This window comes from Bos mutus, chromosome 6 (genome assembly GCF_027580195.1).
Source record: "Bos mutus isolate GX-2022 chromosome 6, NWIPB_WYAK_1.1, whole genome shotgun sequence".
Taxonomy (NCBI): domain Eukaryota; kingdom Metazoa; phylum Chordata; class Mammalia; order Artiodactyla; family Bovidae; genus Bos; species Bos mutus.
Genome location: NC_091622.1, coordinates 27,022,830 through 27,042,642, shown reverse-complemented (window position 1 = coordinate 27,042,642; position 19,813 = coordinate 27,022,830). Strand labels below are relative to the sequence as shown.

Below are 19,813 nucleotides of genomic sequence, written 5' to 3'. Positions count from 1 at the left end.
AATTTTCTGGCACCAGAATTATATTTTATGTGGTTCACGTGACATATAACATGATAAGTGCTGAAAAAGCACCATGTGGATAACAGAAACCTTGTAGATTATATAGCTAGAGTTTAACTTCACCACATGAACACCTAAAGGACAATAGAGGTTCCAGGGCTCCATTCCAGGATACAGACCACAGGAGCTGGGGAGTTGTTAGATGGGGAAGCTGTGTTGTTTTATCAACTCATTTACTAATTGTGAAGCAGTGTCTGTGTTTGAAAATTACTGACCTGGCACACCAGCTGCTTTATTTTACAGCCATAGAATAAAAAACTAGGTGATTAAGTAATTCACTTAGGGTTACCTAGCCAGGACATGAGCTCAAGGTTTCCATTCAATTATCAACTTTGTGCTGTTTTCCAAATTCATCAATCCAATGGAAGAACCAGTATTCATAGACCATTTATTCTGGGTTTTATTGTTCCAATCTTTGATGAGTACTATTAGGTATGCTAGTGGATATATTTTAGGTAAAATTTTCTTAAACCAGAACATATAGAGAGATTTTCAGACATAAATCTTTTGAAATTAGGTTAAATTTTAGGTTATCTGCCTAAGTCCACATTTTTCAAATAAAATATTTTTTATTGGAGAATATTTGCTTTACAATGTGGTATTGGTTTCTGCCATTTCAAGGGAGAAACAGACCCCCCACCAAAAAAAAAAAAAAAAATTTAAGAGGGATTGATCCAAATCCTTATCTCTGATTGCTTTCCAAGATGACGTTAGAGCATTAACCCCAAAAGGCTTGTAAGATAATATTTATCTTCCCCAAATATGTTGGCTACTGAAATTAAATTGTGTTGCCACAATTCAGTCACTTTTTCCTTACTCTCTTGTTTGGACATAACATTTACAAAATGTAAAGCATACTGAATATTCCTTTTATGATTTTTATTCTCCATATTTCTATGTATGTATTATAAGGAAATAAGTAGATAACACACATGAGAACATCATTTACTTTGTTTCAGCATGCCTAGTATTTGGAAGGAGCCAGACATGACTGAGTGACTGAACTGAGTATTTGGAAAATAATTGCATTTTCTGGTCATAGAATGAGATTCTGTACAGTAAAGAAGAAAGGCTTTTCATTAGATGTATTTATCCAGCATTGTATTTTATACGAAAGTCTGCTGCTAAGTTGTGTCAGTCGTATCCGACTCTGTGCGACCCCATAGACGGCAGCCCACCAGGCTCCCCCGTCCCTGGGATTCTCCAGGCAAGAACACTGGAGTGGGTTGCCATTTCCTTCTCCAACGCATGAAAGTGAAAAGTGAAAGTGAAGTCGCTCAGTCGTGTCCGACTCTTAGTGACCCCATGGTCTATAGCCTACCAGGCTCCTCCGTCCATGGGATTCTCGAGGCAAGAGTACTGGAGTGGGGTGCCATTGCCTTCTCCGTTATACGAAAGTAGTAGTAATATATATTCAGAAAGAATGCAACAAATACACACATTGCTTTTGTAATAGGAATTTTTTGAGGAAAATATACAAAATTAAATGTCCTGTAAGAACAGATTTTTCTATTTCTTGAGGTTAGAAGAGCAATTATGTTTCTTTGAGCAGCTGATGGATGACATCATCAAAATGGAATTACTTCTTTGTGAAAGAATGTCAGCTTACCTTTATATTAAAAATACCTTTAGAATATATCTGTGGGAAAAGAAAGGCTGTTTCAGTAAGTGATGTCTCTATTGTACTTCTCAACCTAAGCCAAAATATTCTCTCAGATCACTCCTCTAGTTACAGTACCTCAAATTTAAAAAGATACAAAAATATCACAAAATACCTTCTCTTCCCCACCTCTCCACCCCACACCCTGGTCCTTCCTGTAAACCAAGTTAACTAACTATGGCTGATACCAAGTAGTTCTCATATCAAAATCCTAGCTTTTGTATTGTCCTAATGACTCTGCTGGAGACTCAGGCCAGTTGAAAATATATATTAAAATACATATTATACTTGCACCTGTTTAGATGTTATATCATAATAATTTAATGAGATGAAATAGCAACTAATAGAACAGAAGATGCAACTAAATAAGCTGCTACAACTTTCAAAATGTAATTTGATATACTGATTTATTCACTGATGAATATTTAGGGAATGAAGATCCTTTATAATTGGTTTTCTAATGCACTTGTGGCACATAAGAAACTGTACTACATTTCATCTTAGGATATATCATTTTTTTCACTAAGTTTCATGTATATGAGGCTTTGTGCTGCTGCTGCTGCTAAGTCACTTCAGTCGTGTCCGACTCTGTGCAACCCCATAGACGGCAGCCCACCAGGCTCCCCCGTCCCTGGGATTCTCCAGGCAAGAACACTGGAGTGGGTTGCCATTTCCTTCTCCAGTGCATGAAAGTGAAAAGTGAAAATGAAGTCGCTCAGCTGTGCATGTCAAAAACATTTTATGTTCATTTCCATCATGACCAGGAACAATTGAACAAAATGTGGTTATTTGACCCAAGGTAAACCTATGAAGTCCAGAGACTTTGTTCTGGTGATATGACCCTTGCTATTTGGTATCCAATTGGTGATTCTTTCCTAATTTTCAATCATCCAACATTTTCTACTATTGTCTAGCTTGCTTCCCCTTCACCCAGACATGTGTGGAGCTGATACATGAACATGTTAACTCACTCATTTTTCTTTAGAGTTAGTGTAGTGGCTCACCCAAGCATTAAACTCCTCTCTAATTATGAAATACAATTGTCTTTCCTGAAAGTTAACTGAAGGAAAGGGCCTCTAAATGACTCTCAAGTTTTCTGAAATGCAGAATAATTCTGAATGCAACTCTGATGTCTTTTTTTCCTGAGGTTCTCTGGTGGTAATAATGGTAGGAGTATACTTAAACCAAAAAGATATACTTAAACAGAAAAGTCTTTCTGTTCATCTGTAATGGTAATCTTGAACAAGGACTAGACTGCTTTATCTTCTGCAGGTTTATTGCACAAAGGGTTTGGGATTAGGCAGGCATATCTGGGACATGAAAACAGTTTTGAGGAACTTATTTTGTGACACCAAGTATAAAATAATTAAATAACTAAACATATAACCTTAACATGTTCTTTTAGTTTACAATGTGACAATAATAATCTTCTGGGAAATAAATATACAAGGAAGTTGAGAAATATAGGTCCTTAAAAATAATGTATAATTTTAGTAGGATGATGAGCATATAGTTACATGTCTAGGAAATATTCTTTTTAGGTATAAATGTTCAGCAAAGACATACGATTTCAAGACCTGTTTGAGTGGTAAAAGGCAAAGAACTTGGCAAACTAAAGGAAGAATTTTAGGTATGGCAGAGTCACTTGATGTAAACCAAGTCTCTGAGAAAAATTAGGGAATTTATTTTTGCTTCTATCTAAATCAGGAGAATAGAGAGTGACAGAGGCAGCATGTCTTAAGGGCCTGGAACATGGTGAGCAGGGTGTGGAGGAGACAACACCGAGGCGAGCATTATATTGCCTTGGAGGACTCTTACCTAAGGCTAAGAAGACAGCCTGAAAGTAGACAGAAATCTATGCTGAGATTTTAGGCTTCTTAGGTTTTATAGCAACAAATGTTTACTTCAGGTCCGAGATGGCAGGACTTGAGGGGACGAAAGTTCAAAGAAAAGAGAAGATGAAAGTATGGCATTGTCATTTTTTCCCCCTCAAGCCATTATTAAATTTTATTTGCTGGAGGGTTGAGGTCTAAGAAGTAAAGTCAGAAGTCGCAGGTAAAGATCTGGGCAGCTATACACTCTTTGGTAATTTCACAGGATGGAGGAAAAAACACTGGAGGAGGATCTCCAGTGATTATTACTGAATTCCTCTTAGGATCACAGAAAGGTTAAACCCTAGGAATATGGATGATGAGAATTAGATTAATTTTCACAAAAATGGGAATCTCAGTCCTAAACAAACAAAATCTCACACTACAAAAAAAATTATTTGCCCCATATTTAAGGTGCCTGAGAGAAAACAGAAAGATATTCTGTTTGGAAGATAATATGAAAAAAAAAAATCAAATTATCTCTATAATTTTTCACAAGCTATAACCAAAACTTGATCAAACTTATTAGGCATGCCAGGAAATAGAATTAAAAGACAGGAACTAAGAAAATAAACAATATAAGCAGATCCAAAGGTGAATCAGAGTTGGATTCACTTTCATGTATTATGAGCTTAATGAAGAGTAAAATGCTTAACAAATTGTTGGTAAGATGAAGAATCTCACCATATAATTGAAATTTATAAATAATAACCGAATGGAAATCATAGAATTAAAAATATAATTGACATTAAGAATGCAACAGATGTGTTTAACTGCAGATTAGACTATTGAAGAGATGACTAGCGATCTAGAAGAGAGATTGTTAGAAAATATACAGACTGAAGTACAGACAGAAAAAAGGTCTCTAATATAGAAAAGAAATCCAAGACATGACATACAGTAAAATGATTTAATATCTGTAACTAGTTTCAGAATAAGAAGAGAGAGAAGGTTATAAAATGTGATAAAAGGAATATTTTAACAGATAATACCTGAGAATTTCCCACAACTGATTAAAGGGCGTCAATCCACACAATTCAGAACTTTAGCAAATACCAAGGAGGATTGTAGCGGAGTGAAAAAAAAACCCTAGGTGTATTAGATTAAAATCCATTTTTTAAAATGCATAAAGAAAATTTGTAAAAGTAGTCAGATAAATAAAAGACATACTATATTAAAAGAAAAAACATTTCATAAAAAGCATGCAGAAGATAATACAATGAAATCTTTCAAGTGCTGAAAGAAAATATGTGTGAACCAGCAACTTTTATCCAGGAAAAATATTCCTCAAAAATAAAGATGAAATAAAAATGTTTCCAGACAAAAACTGAAATGACTCATCAACAGCAAATCTGCATGAATGTGTACATTAAAAGGAGTTCATCAGATAGAAGAATAATGATCCCAAAGAGAAACATAGAAAAGAAAGAATGGAGAGCAATGCAACAGATAAGGGTAAATTTAAATGAATATGACTCAAGAAATGATAATAAGAACAACCCCTTTGGGGTCAAAATAGATATCGAATTGAAAATATGACAATTAGAGCATAAATGGTAAGGCACTAGTTTTAAATGAAATAGCTTTTAAATCTTTGCATTTTAGAGGAAATACTGCATATTAATAACTAATAATGATTATGAGTAAATTTAATGGGCTATTGCTCCCAGTAATAACAAAACATATAACAGAAGCAGAAGTATAATGTGTGAAATGGAATTGAAAATGAAACATTATTGCAGACTTTGTTTTTCAACATAATTTACTGAGAATTTCATTATTCCTAAATATGGATGTTCTAGATCAGCACTGTACAATAGAAATCTAACATGAGCCTATGATCATATTAAACAGGTAAAAATAAACACTAAAATAAGCATAATGTAATATTTTTAAAAATATATCTTAATATTCTTTCAACATATAAAATATTTTTAATCAGATATTTTATATTTTTTGTCAAATTAAGTCTTCAAAATCTGGTGTGCATTCAGACTTGCAGCTCATTTCATATTGAAATAGCCACATTTCACGTGCTTAATATTCACACATGGTTAGTGGCTACCATCATGGGCAATAGTCTGTGGTCTATAATGTAGCAGGAATAAACTTGGATGAATCTATATGAATTAGATCTACTGACCAGTAAGTCATCTAATGATATATTAAACTGTATATTTTATTACTTAAATAACTTTCTGCTTAGAATCTAATTCCCCAGCAATTAATATTATCTTAGTTCTTGAAATATAATGCTAATTGGCAGTATGGATACTGACGTAAAAAAGAATTCTGGAATACAATAATATCAAATTGTTCACACCCAGCCCCTCCCCCAAATCAAAGTCAAAAGCACTGTCACAGTCATTATTATATAGTGGAAAATCCAATACGTTGGCCACCTGATGTGAAGAACTGACTCATTAGAAAAGACCCTGATGCTGGGAAAGATTGATGGCAGGAGGAGAAGGGAACGACAGAGGATGAGATGGTTGGATGGCATCACTGACTCAATGGACATGAGTTTGAGTGAGCTCCAGGAGTTGGTGATGGACAGGGAAGCCTGACATTCTGCAGTCCATGGGATCGCAAAGAGTCAGACAGGACTGAGCAACTGAGCTGAACTGATTTGTCTAAATGCAAACTTGCTTGATTGTACAATTTGGTCAACAAAACATAAATGTCAAGAGATGTAATCTCACAATAACTTACTTAAGCATGACCTTAATTTTTAGATTACTTTGTATTAAAAAAGATAAGTTAATTCAAATAAAGCTGGCCACCTTCACCTCATTAAGGAAACTTCAATTGTGGCTTCAAAGGTAAATGAGAAGCATGCTTTATAAAACTGAAAATATAATAGCTCTACTTTTAGCTATTAAAGATTATAGCTTATAAAGCTATAAGATTAGCACTTATTTCTATAAGCATGTAGACTTTACTCAACTATAATCTCTTAATTACTCCGTGTGTGTGTGTGTGTGTGTGTGTGTGTGTGTTAGTAGCTCAGTCGTGTCTGAGTCTATGAGACCCCATGGACTGTAGCCCACCAGTCTTCTCTGTCCATGGGATTCTCCAGGCAAGTATACTGCAGTGGACTGCCATTCCCTCCTCTAGGGGATCTTCCCGACCCAGGGATTGAACCCAGGTCTCCTGCATGGCAGGTGGACTCTTTACCATCTGAGCCACAAGGGAAGCCAAATTACTCCTTCAGCCCATGAATATAAGCAATCTTTAGAAACGGGATGTAAATATATAGCTTTGAAGACAACAAGTCGTCTCACCCAGAGAGTCTGTATGACAGTTAAATTATGGATTGTAAAAATGTACCAGCTGTATGATTCAGTGAGGACAAGCAAGCATACTTACCATTCAGAAGACCCTGCTTGGCTTCCTGGACATTTTTGTTTGTTTTTTTTTGTAGTATAAGTGCAGCATCTTCTATCTTAATCGGGGAAGGATTTGGTAGAGTGACATTAAATGTTCTTTTCAGAACAGAATGTCTTAAAAATGGACTGAGCTATGGGTAGTCAAACAAAAGAAAAAACTGTCTTAATTATATTATTCATAAACATAATAATTACACTATTCATAATAATTTGAAAAAAGTATTATTTTACAAAAATGAATAATGTATTCATTAATGGAAATAAATTTTGTAACATACCTACACCATTTATTAATATCTTACACTAAAAAGGAATTTGGGGATATAATAATTTTAGATTATAATTTAGGTTTACATTATAATTTAGGAATACAATTTAGGTTTTTAGGGTTAATATCTGTAAATGTATGTTAAAGTGTAAAAAAGTTACTAGTCATGAGGTAGACTAAAGTATGTTCAATAGTTTTGCCAAAAATCATATATATTTGAGAGAGACCAAAATCTTGGATGAAATCTTAAACATTTTTAATAAGAAATACATAGATTTTTGCATATATTAATATCACATAAAACTGGCTTAAAACACAACTTTCAAAAAACTAAGATCATGTCATCCAGTCCCATCATTTCATGGCATATAGATGGGGAAACAATGGAAACTGACAGACTTAATTTTCTCGGGCTCCGGAATCACTGTGGATGGGGACTGCACCCATGAGATTAAAAGACACTTGCTTGTTGAAAGTAAAGCTATGACAAACCTAGACAGTGTATTAAAAAGCAGAGACATTACTTTGCCAACAAAGGTCCATCTAGTCAAAGCTATGATTTTTCCAGTAGTCATGTATGGAAGTGAGAGTTGGGCCATAAAGAAGGCTGGGTGCCAAAGAGTTGATGCTTTCAAACTGTTGCGTTGGAGAAGACTCCCGAGAGTCCCTTGAACTGCAAGGCGATCAAACCAGTCAATCCTAAAGGAAATCAACCCTGAATATTCATTGGAAGGACTGATGCTGAAGCTGAAGCTCCAATACTTTGGCCACCTGATGTGAAGAGCCAACTCATTGGAAAAGACCCTGATGCTGGGAAAGATTGAAGGCAGGAGGAGAAGGGGACGACAGAGGAGGAGATGGTTGGATGGCATCACTGACTCAATGAACGTGAGTTTGAGCAAGCTCTGGGAGGTGGTCAAGGACAGGGAAGCCCAGTGTGCTGCAGTCCATGGGGTCACAAAGAGTCGGACATGACTGAGCGACTGAACAACAACAAATATCACATAATTTTATTCTGAAAACACATTTTTCTTCCAATGAAAGTAGGTGTTGGTTTCTCAGATGTCTTCTCTCAACCTTATCCTTTCATCAAATATTGACTAAATTCTTACCATCTGCCCAAAACTATCTTTCATACTGTAAACATCCAGTAACAAAAGTTCATTTACTTATATTCAGCATTTACATTCCAGTGAAAACATTAAGAAAGACAAAAATTTGAAACAACTCAAAAACTAAAAATCAAATAAACCCCCTAGTGTCTAAGTTTCAACTGCTGTGAGGAATGTCCACTGAATCTCTTGCTAAAAGGAGATGACTGATAAACAAAATTATGGAATTTCACTCAACTGATATGTACTGAGTACCTCAGATGGGACTGGTAGGGCTTCCCTGCTGGCTCAGACAGTAAAGAACCTGCCTGCAATGTGGGAGACCCAGTTTTGATCCCTGGGTCAGGAGAAGACCGCCTGAAGAAGGAAATGGCAACCCACTCTAGTATTATTACTTGGAGAATTCCATGGACAGAGGAGCCTGGTGAGCTACAGTTCATGGGGTTGCAAAAAGTTGGACACAACTGAGTGACTAACTCACTTTCATGTGACTGGTACCAGTTCTACCATAACCTTATCAACACATATCCTTTTTTTTTTTTTTTAAATGACCCTGCCAGGAACACTGTATAACTTAGGTATACAAAGAATTTGGGTATTGGGATGAGTAACTAATAAGTAAGTGATTTTTGAGAATACTGCATTTCTCACTGTCTACATGCGATAGATAGGAAGATAATTACAGGTTTAGAACTGGTTTCATAAAGAAAGGGTATTTAACAGATCTCAGTGAAAATTTGGACTTGTACACTTGTAATATCTGTGGCATTTGGAAGGTTATTTCCCCTTTTTGAACCTTGATTTCCTCATTTTTCAAATAGAGAAAATGTTATATACTTTATACAAACTTTATGGTTATATTAATTGAATTAAAGTATGTAAACTAGTCTTTGTTCTTGAGAAGCAGTATAACTCAGCAGTTAAAAGCATGGACTGTCTATCAATCCATCCTTGATATCTGCTTTATTTGTGTCCTTAAGCAACTTATGGGCTTCCCTGGTGGCTCAGATGATAAAGAATGTGCCTGCACTGCAGGAGACCCAGGTTCAATCCCTGGGTTGGGAAGATTCCCTGGAGAAGGGAATGGCAACACACTCCAGTGCCTGGAGAATTCCATGGACAGAGGAGCCTGGTAGGCCATACTCCATGAGGTCATAAGGAGTCAGACATGACTGAGCGACTAACACTTTCACTTTCAAGCAACTTACTTAACTTACTCTTTGGTTTTGACATGTGTTAGATGAAGATGATAAAATAATACCTATTTGACAATATTGTTTTGAGGACTAAATTAATTACAATGTTTAAAGCACATCAAACCTGGCACATCAACACCACTATGTATCAAGTATTATTATTATTACTTATATAGTGTCTTCCCAAAAAGTGAACATTTGCATCAAGTTACTAAAAATAAATATTCTGATATAAAGAGACAGAAAGATATCTTGTGTAAATGGATTGGAATAATAATCTCTGATGGCTCAGCAGGTAAAGAATCCTCCTGCAATGCAGGAGACATAGGAGATGCAGGTTTGATCTCTGGGTCTGGAAGATCCCCTGGAGGAGGAAATGGCAACCCATTCTAGTATTCTTCCTGGGAAGTCCCATGGACAGAGGAGCCTGGTGGGCTACTGTTCTTGGGGTCAGAATGAGTTGGACACGACTGAGCAACTAAGCACAGGGCATTATTGATAAAATGTCTATACTACTGAAAGAAGTTTACATATTTAATGCAATCTCTATCAAAATACCCCTGACATTTTTCACAGAATAGAAAGAATAATCCTAAAATTTGTTCTGAACCACAAAAGACCCTAAAATAGCCAAAGTTATCTTGGAAGGAAAAAAAAAAAAGCTGCATTTATCAAGTTCTCTGACTTCTGGCTATACTACAGAGCTATAGTAATCAAAACAGTATGATACTGGCACAAAAAGAGATACATCAATCAGTTAAACAGAACAGAGAGCCCAGTAATAAACCTATGCACTCATGGTCAATCTATGACAAAGGAAGTAAGAATATACAGAGGAAAAGTCAGTCTCTTCAATATGTGGTACTGGGAAAACAGGACAGCTACCTGTAAAAGAATGAAATTAGAACACTCTCTAAGACCACATAAAAAATAAACTCAAAATAGATTAAAGACCTGAATATAAGATGAGATACTATAAAATTCCTAGAAGAAAACATAGGCAGAACATTCTTGCGTAAGTAATGGCAATATATTTTTTGGATTTGTCTCTTAAGGTAAAGGAAACAAAAGCAAAAGTGAACAAGTGGGACCAAATGAAACTTAAAAGTTTTTGCACAACAAAAGAAACTATCAACAAAATGAAAGTAAAACCTATGAAATGGGAGAAAATATTTGAAAGTGATGCAACCAACAAGCAATTAATATTCAAAATATACAAATATTCAAAATAATATTCAAAAATATACTGAGTTCACATAACTCAGTATAAAAAAAAAAATCAAAAAGTGGACAGAAGACCTGAACAGATATTTCTCCATAGAAGACACACAGATAGCTAACAGGAACATGAAAAGGTGCTCAACATTGTTAATCATCGGAGAAATGTAAATCAAAACAAGATACCACCTCATGCCTGTCAGAATGGCTAGCATTAAAAAGTCTACAAATGCCAAAATTTGGCCAGGATATGAAGAAAAGGGAACCCTAGAAAGCATACGTGGGAATGTAAATTGGAATAGCCACTAAGACGAACAGTAGAGAGGTTCAAAAAACTAAAATTAGAACTACTGTATGATCTAGCAATTCCACTCCTGAGTATATATATCTGAAGAAAATGAACACTAATTTTCAAACATGCATGTTCTGCTATGTTCATAGCAATGCTATTTACAATAGCCAAAATACAGAAGCAGCTGAAGTGTCCATCCACACAGGAATAGATAAAGAAGATGTGGAATATATATACAATGTAATACTACTCAGCTATAAAAAAGGAATGAAATTTGCATTTTCAGCAACATGGATGGAGATTATCATACTAAGTGAAATAAGTCAGACAGAAAAATACAAATATCATATATTACTTGTAAGTGGAATCTAAAAATATGATATAAATGAACTTATTTACAAAATGGAAATAACAGTGAACCAATGTTTGTGCCGAAGAATTGATTCTTTTGAACTATAGTGTTGGAGAAGACTCTTGAGGGTCCCTTGGACAGCAAGGAGATCCAACCAGTCAATCTTAAAGGAAATCAGCCCTGAATATTGATTGGAAGAACTGATGCTGAAGCTGAAACTCCAATACTTTGGTCAACTGATGTGAAGACCTGACTCATTGGAAAAGACCCTGATGCTGGGAAAGACTGAAGGCTTGAGGAGAAGGGGACAATGGAGGATGAGATGGTTGTATGGCACCACCAACTCAATGGACATGAGTTTGAGCAGGCTTTGGGAGTTGGTAATGGATAGGGAAGCCTGGTGTACTGCAGTCCTTGGGGTCACAAAGAGCTGGACACGACTGAGCAACTGAACTGAACTGAATGTTTATAGAATTACTTCCAAAACTATAGTCCTAATCCAAAATTTTCATGATTTAAAGAAGGAAAACTGGGTAAATACTATTTATTCCCCCTTCCTCTTATTTATTTCACAAGTGGATATGAAGTGCTTACAACATACCTGGTACAACACTAGGGTCTAATGATAAAATATTCAAGAAATAAGACAAAATATCAGGCCTTGTGAAATCCATTACCAATAATCAGATAATCATAAAATAAATGTAAAATCAAAGAGTGATAAGAACTCTTAAGAGGTACATAAAGACAAATAGGAAGATTTGACCAAGGAAGGGCAATCAGAGGCTTCATCAAAGAAATGATGATTGAACTGAAATCTGAAGAAAGGATAGAACTCAGGCAGTGGTGATGGGGGAAGGAAGGATGTACTCCAGGCTGAGAGACCTAAACAAAAACTCTGAAACATGTTCTAGTAACTAAAAGAAGATTAGTGGGCTTGGAGTGGAATAAAGAAACACATCGTAAGAGATGTTGCTTTGAGGATAAACAGGCCAAGTTAAGGGGAGTCTTTATGATAAAAGTGATTAGAGACCACTGAAGTCTATTAAAAAGAGGGTGCGAGATGATTTTCTTGTTTTTTAGAAAGATCATTCATTACTATATTTTTTAAATTCAAATTTGAATTTGAAAAGGAGTCCTCCTATTCAAATTCCCATGGAAATGGCCAAAGAAATATACGATTAGGAAAAACTCTATATTAAGGAAAAAAAGGGATAGAACATTTTTATGCTGAAAGTTTCAAAGAATTACAAGCAGATAGAATAGTGATGAGAACGGACTGAAGGAGATTTAGAGGGATGATTCAGGCTTCCTGTCCCCTATCCTGAACTGATTTCCAAGTAAAAATATTCACTTCAGGAAGTTGAAATTTTGTCATTCTCAATCTGCTGCTGCTAAGTCGCTTCAGTCGTGTCCGACTCTGTGCGACCCCATAGATGGCAGCCCACCAGGCTCCCCCATCCCTGGGATTCTCCAGGCAAGAACACTGGAGTGGGTTGCCATTTCCTTCTCCATCTAGAGATGATCAAACTAGCATAATGTCATTGAGGGTAAAATACTGGAGTCAGTGATGCCATCCAACCATCCCATCCTCTGTCATCCCCTTCTCCTCCTGTCCTCAATCTTTCCCAGCATCAGGGTCTTCTCCAAGGAGTCAGTTCTTCAAATCAAGTGGCAAAAATACTGGAGCTTCAGTTTCAGCATTAGTCCTTTCAATGAATATTCAGAATTGATTTCCTTTAGGATTGACTGGTTGGATCTCCTTGTAGTCCAAGGGACTCTCAAGAGTCTTCTTCAACACCACAGTTCAAAAGTATCAATTCCTTGGCACTCAGCTTTCTTTTTGGTCCAACTCTCACATCCATTCATGACTACTAGAAAAACCATAGCTTTAACTAGATGGACCCTTGTTGGCAAAGTATTGTCTCTGCTTTCTAATATGTTCTCTAGGGTAGTCACAGCTTTTCCTCTAAGGAACAAATGTCTTTTAATTTCATGGCTATAGTCACCATCTGCAGTGATTTCAGAGCCCCAAAATATAAAGTATCTCACTGTTTCCACTGTTTCTCCATCTATTTGCCATGAAGTGATGGGACCAGATGCCATGATATTTGTTTTTTGAATGTTGAAATTTAAGCCAGCTTTTCACTCTCCTCTTTCACCTTCACCAAGAGGCTCTTTATTTCCTTTTTGCTTTCTGCCATAAGGGTGGTGTCATCTGCATATCTGAGGTTATTGATATTTCTCCCAGCAATCTTGATTCCAGCGTGGGCTTCATCCAGCCCAGCATTTCACATGATGTATTCTGCATATAAGTTAAATAAGCAAGGTGACAATATACATCCTTGATATACGCCTTTCCCAATTTGGAACCAGTCCGTTGTTCTGTGTCCAGTTTTACCTGTTGCTTCTTGACCTGCATACAGATTTCTCAGGAGGCAGGTAAGGTGGTCTGGTATTGCCATTTCTTGAAGAATTTTCCATAGTCTGCTGTGATCCACACAGTCAAAGACTTTAGGGTAGTCAATGAAACAGAAGTAGATGTTTTTCTGGAACTCACTTGTCTTTTCTAAGATTCAATGGATGTTGGCAATTGTTTTGGCTATTATGGGTCTTTTGTGTTTCCACACAAGTTAAAAAAAAAGTTATTCTAGTCAGTGAACGATTGCCATTGGTAAGTTGATATGAATTGCACTGAATCTATAGATTGTATATTGTATATTGCCTTGGGTAGTATTTGTTTTTTAAAAAAACAGTATTGATTTTTCCAATTCAAAAACATGGTATATCTTTCCATTTGCTTGTGTTATCTTTAATTGCTTTAATCAGCATCTTACAGTTTGGAGTATATATCTTTAGGTAGGTGTATTCCTAAGCTTTATTCTTTTTGATGCAAGGGTAAATGGGATTGTTTCCATAACTTTGCATTCTGCTATTTCATTGTTAGTGTATAGAAATGCAACAGATTTCTATGTATTACTTTTGTATCTTACAAATTTACTGAATTCATCGATGAGCTCTAGTAGTTTTCTGGTAGTGTCTTTAGGATTTTCTGTGTATAGCATTATGTCATCTTCAAAGAGTGACAGTTTTACTTCTTCTTTTCAAATTTGGATTCTTTGTATTTTTCCTCTTATTGCTCATGGCTAGGACTTCCAAAACTATATTGAATAAAACTGCTGAGAGTGGACGTCCTATTCCTGGCTTGGAAGAAATGCTTTCATTTCTTCACCATTAAGTATGATGCTAGCTGTGAATCTGTCATAAATGACCTTTATTATGTTGAGGTGGTTTCCCTCTATGGACAGTTTCTGGAGAGATTTTGTCATAAATGGATGCTGAATTTTATCAAAAGCTTCTTATGTATCCATTGAGATGATCATACTGTTTTTATTCTTCAATTTGATAATGTGGTATATCATAATGATCTATTTGTGGGTACTGAAAAATACTTCCATCCCCAGGATAAATCCCACTTAACCATGGTGAATGATTCTTTCAATATATTGTTTTTGTTGGATTTTTTCATCTATATTTATCAGAAATTTTGGCCTGTGATTTTCTTTTTTTGTAGTATCTTTCTTTGGCTTTCAAAGGGGCTTCAAAGAATGAGTTTAAAAGTGTTCCTTCCCTTGTCAAGTTCTGGAATAGTTTTCAGAAGTATAGATGCTAATTTGTCTCAAAATGTTTGACTGAACTCACTTATGAAGGCATCTGGCCCTGGACTTTTACATCTTTGGAATTTTTAAATCATAGTTTCAATTTAAGTACTTGTGATTGGTCTGCTCATGTTTTCTATTTCTTCCAGGTTCTGTTTTGGGAGATTGTATCTTTTTAAGAAATGGACAAATTCTTATAGGTTGTCCATTTTATTGGCATATATATACAGTTGCTTGTGGTAGCCTTTTGTTCCATTGTATTTGTGTGGTGTAAGTTGTAACTTCTCCTTTTTCATTTCTAACTGTATTGATTTGGACCTTCTCTCCTTTTTTCTTGTTTGGCTAAAGGTTTGTCAATTTTATCTTTTCAGAGAACCAATTTTTTTTCATTAATCTTTTCTATTGTTTTTTAAATTTCTATTTCATTTATTTCTTCTCTGATCTTTAGGATTTCTTTCCTTCTATATTTGGGTTTTGTTTGGTTTTCTTTCTCTAGTTTCCTTAGGTTATTTCTATGAGATGTTTCTTGTTTCCTGGGGTAAGCTTGTATCAGTATATACTTCCCTCTTAAAACTGCTTTTGGTCCATTCCATAGGTTTTAGATCACTGTGTCTCCATTTTCATCTGTCTTCGGGTATTCTTTTTATTTCCTCTTTAATTATTTGATTATTGGTTGTTTTCGGCATATTGTTTAGCCTCCATGTATTCATGCTTTTTGCATTTTTTTTTTTCTTGCAGTTGATTTCTAATCTCAAAGTGTTTTGGTCAGAACAGATACTTGATAAGATTTCAGTTTTCTTAAATTTACCAAGATTTGCTTTGGTCCAGCATGTGATCTATCCTAGAGAATGTTCCATGTGCACTTGAAAAGGATGTATAGTCTGCTTGTTTCATATGGAATGCCCTATAAATATTAAGTTCATTTGGTCTAATGCATCACTTAAGACCTGTATTTCCTTATTGATTTTCTGTCTGGATCATCTGTCCAATGATTTAAGTGGGATGTGGAAGTGAAAATGAAGTCACTCAATCATGTCTGACTCTTTGCGACCTCATGGACTGTAGCCCACCAGGCTCCTCTGTCCATGGGATTCTCCAGGCAAGAATACTGGAGTGGGGTGCCATTTCCTTCTCCAGGGAATGTTCCCAACCCAGAGATCAAACCCGGGTCTCCCGTACTACAGGCAGACGCTTTACCATCTGAGCCACCAGGGAAGCCCCCCACTATTATTTTGTTACTGTCAATTTCTCCTTATAAGGTTGTTAATATTTACCTTACATATTAACATGCTCCTATGTTGGATGCATATATATTTACAATTATTTTATCTTTCTCTTGGCTAGATCCCTTGATCGTTATGTAGTGTCCTTCTTTGTCTATTTTAAAATTGATTTTGTCTCATAAAAGTACTGCAACTCCATATTTCTTTTGATTTCCTTTTGAATGGAATACTTTTTATCAACCCCTCATATTCAGTCTACATGTGTCCCTAGATCTGAAGTTGGTCTCTTATAGGTAGCATATATATGGGTCTTGTTTTTGTATCCATTCAGCTGGTCTGTGTCTTTTGGTTGGAGCATTTAATCCATTCATATTTAAGGTAATTATCAATATGCATGTTCTCATTGTCATTTTTAAATTGTTTGGATTTTTGTAGCTCTTTTTTATGCCCTCCCTCTTTTATTCTCTTTTCATATGATTTGATGGCTTTCTTTAGTTTTGTATTTGCATTGTTTTCTTATTTGTGTGCATATCTATTGCACATTTTTGATTTGTGGTTATCGTGAGGTTTTGATACAGCACTCTCTTGCTACCTAATTAAATATACATGATTGTTTTATGTTGCTGATCTCTTAATTTCAAATCCGTTTCAAATATCCTGCATTTGTACTCATCAAAAAATTATTGTTTTTTTGTTCATTGTTCAGTCACTCAGTCTTGCCCCACTCTTTGCAGTACCATGGACTGCAGCACGCTAGATTTCTCTCCTTCACTGTTTCCTAGAGTTTGCTCATATTCATATCCACTGAGTCAATTATAGCATCCAATCATCTCATCCTCTGTTGTCCCCTTCTCCTACTTTAAATTTTTCCCAGCATCAGGGTCTTTTCCAGTGAATTGGCTCTTCCCATAAAGTAGCCAAAGTATTGGAGCCTCAGCTTCAGCATCAGTCCATCCAATAAATATTCAGGGTTGATTTCCTGTAGGATTGCTTGGTTTGATCTCCTCACAGTCCAAGGGACTCTTAAGACTCTTCTCCAACACAACAGTTAGAAAGCATCAACTCTTTGGTGCTCAGCCTTCTTTATAGTCCAACTCTCACATCCATACATGACTACTGGAAAAACCATACCTTTAATTAGATGGACCTTTGTTGGCAAGGTGATGTCTCTGCTTTTTAATGCATTGTCTAGGTTTGTAATAGCTTTTCTTTCAAGGAGCAATAGTCTTTTAATTTCATGACTTTAGTCAATTTCTGTAGTGATTTTGGGGCCCAAGGAAATAAAGCCTGTCACTGTTTCCACTTTTCCCCATCTGTCTGCCATGAAGTGATGGGACAAGATGCCATGATCTTAGGTTTTTTGAATGTTGAGTTTTAAACCAACATTTTTGCTATACTTTTTTACCCTCATCAAGAGGCTCTTTAGTTCCTCTTTGCTTTATGCCATTATGGTGGTATCATCTGTATATCTGAAGTTATTAATATTTCTCCCTGAAATCATGATTCTAGCTTTGAGTTATCCAGCCTGGCATTTCGCATGATGTACTCTGCATATAAATAATTAAATAATTATTAATTAAAATTATTATTTTAATTAATAAAAAATTATTAATTAAAAAATAATTAAATAATCAGGGCAACAATATGCAGTCTTAATGTACTCATTTCCTAATTTTGAACCAGTCCATTGTTCCATGTTTGGTTCTAACTCTTGCTTCTTGACCTGCATATAGGTTTCTCAGGAGGCAGGTAAAGTGCTCTGGTATTCCTATCTCTTTAAGAATTTTCCACAATTTGTTGTGATCTACACAGGCAAAGGCTTTAGGGTAGTCAATGAAGCAGAGGTAGATGTTCTTTTCTAGAATTCTCTTGCTTTTTCTATGATCCAACAAAAGTTAGTAATTTGATCTCTGGCTCCTCTGCCTTTTCTAAATCCAATTTGTACATCTGGAAGTTCTTGGTTCACACACTGTTGTAGCCTAGCTTGGAGGATTATCAGCATTACCTTGCTAGCATGTGAAATGAGTGCAATTGTGTGGTAGTTTGAACATTCTTTGGCAGTGCCCTTCTTTTTGATTGGAATGAAAAATAACCTTTTCTTGCCTCCTTTGTCAAAGATAAGGTGTCCATATGTGCGTGGATTTATCTCTGGGCTTTCTATTTTGTTCCATTGGTCTATATTTCTGTCTTTGTGCCAGTACCATACTGTCTTGATAACTGTGGCTTTGTAGTACAGCCTGAAGTCAGGTAGGTTGATTCCTCCAGTTCCATTTTTCTTTCTCAAGATCGCTTTGGCTATTCGAGGTTTTTTGTATTTCCATACAAATTGTGAAATTATTTGTTCTAGCTCTGTGAAGAATACTGTTGGTAGCTTGATAGGGATTGCATTGAATCTATAAATTGCTTTGGGTAGTATACTCATTTTCACTATATTGATTCTTCCAATCCATGAACATAGTATATTTCTCCATCTATTAGTGTCCTCTTTGATTTCTTTCACCAGTGTTTTATAGTTTTCTATATATAGATCTTTAGTTTCTTTAGGTAGATATATTCCTAAGTATTTTATTCTTTCCATTGCAATGGTGAATGGAATTGTTTCCTTAATTTCTCTTTCTGTTTTCTCATTATTAGTGTATAGGAATGCAAGGGATTTCTGTGTGTTGATTTTATATCCTGCAACTTTACTATAATCATTGATTAGTTCTAGTAATTTTCTGGTGGAGTCTTTAGGGTTTTCTATGTAGAGGATCATGTCATCTGCAAATAGTGAGAGTTTAACTATTAGCAAAGTGAAAAGACAGCCTTCAGAATGGGAGAAAATAATAGCAAATGAAGCAACCGACAAACAACTAATCTCAAAAATATACAAGCAACTCCTTCAGCTCAACTCCAGAAAAATAAATGACCCAATCAAAAAATGGGCCAAAGATCTAAATAGACATTTCTCCAAAGAAGACATACAGATGGCTAACAAACACATGAAAAGATGCTCAACATCACTCATTATCAGAGAAATGCAAATCAAAACCATTATGAGATATCATTTCACACCAGTCAGAATGGCTGCGACCCAAAAGTCTACAAATAATAAATGCTGGAAAGGGTGTGGAGAAAAGGGAACCCTCTTACACTGTTGGTGGGAATGCAAACTAGTACAGCCACTATGGAGAACAGTGTGGAGATTCCTTAAAAATCTGGAAATAGAACTGCCCTATGATCCAGCAATCCCACTGCTGGGCATACACACTGAGGAAACCAGAAGGGAAAGAGACACGTGTACCCCAATGTTCATCGCAGCACTGTTTATAATAGCCAGGACATGGAAGCAACCTAGATGCCCATCAGCAGATGAATGGATAAGAAAGCAGTGGTACATATACACAATGGAGTATTACTCAGCCATTAAAAAGAATATACATTTGAATCAGTTCTAATGAGGTGGATGAAACTGGAGCCTATTATACAGAGTGAAGTAAGCCAGAAGGAAAAACACCAATACAGTATACTAAC

General features: G+C 35.8%; 1 protein-coding gene across 1 annotated transcript in view; it reads right to left on the bottom strand.

Moving 5' to 3' along the window:
- Positions 1 to 1,551: 1,551 nt before the first annotated feature.
- The window catches only part of STPG2 (sperm tail PG-rich repeat containing 2), a 629,653-nt gene continuing 611,391 nt past the window's right edge, over positions 1,552 to 19,813 (bottom strand). Inside the window, exons 13-14 of the mRNA XM_070372927.1 lie at positions 6,961 to 7,111; positions 1,552 to 1,699 (exon numbers count right to left, since the gene is read on the bottom strand). Coding sequence (XP_070229028.1) covers positions 1,689 to 1,699; positions 6,961 to 7,111 — 162 coding nt within the window. The 3' untranslated portion in view covers positions 1,552 to 1,688. The remainder of the gene's footprint in view (positions 1,700 to 6,960; positions 7,112 to 19,813) is intronic.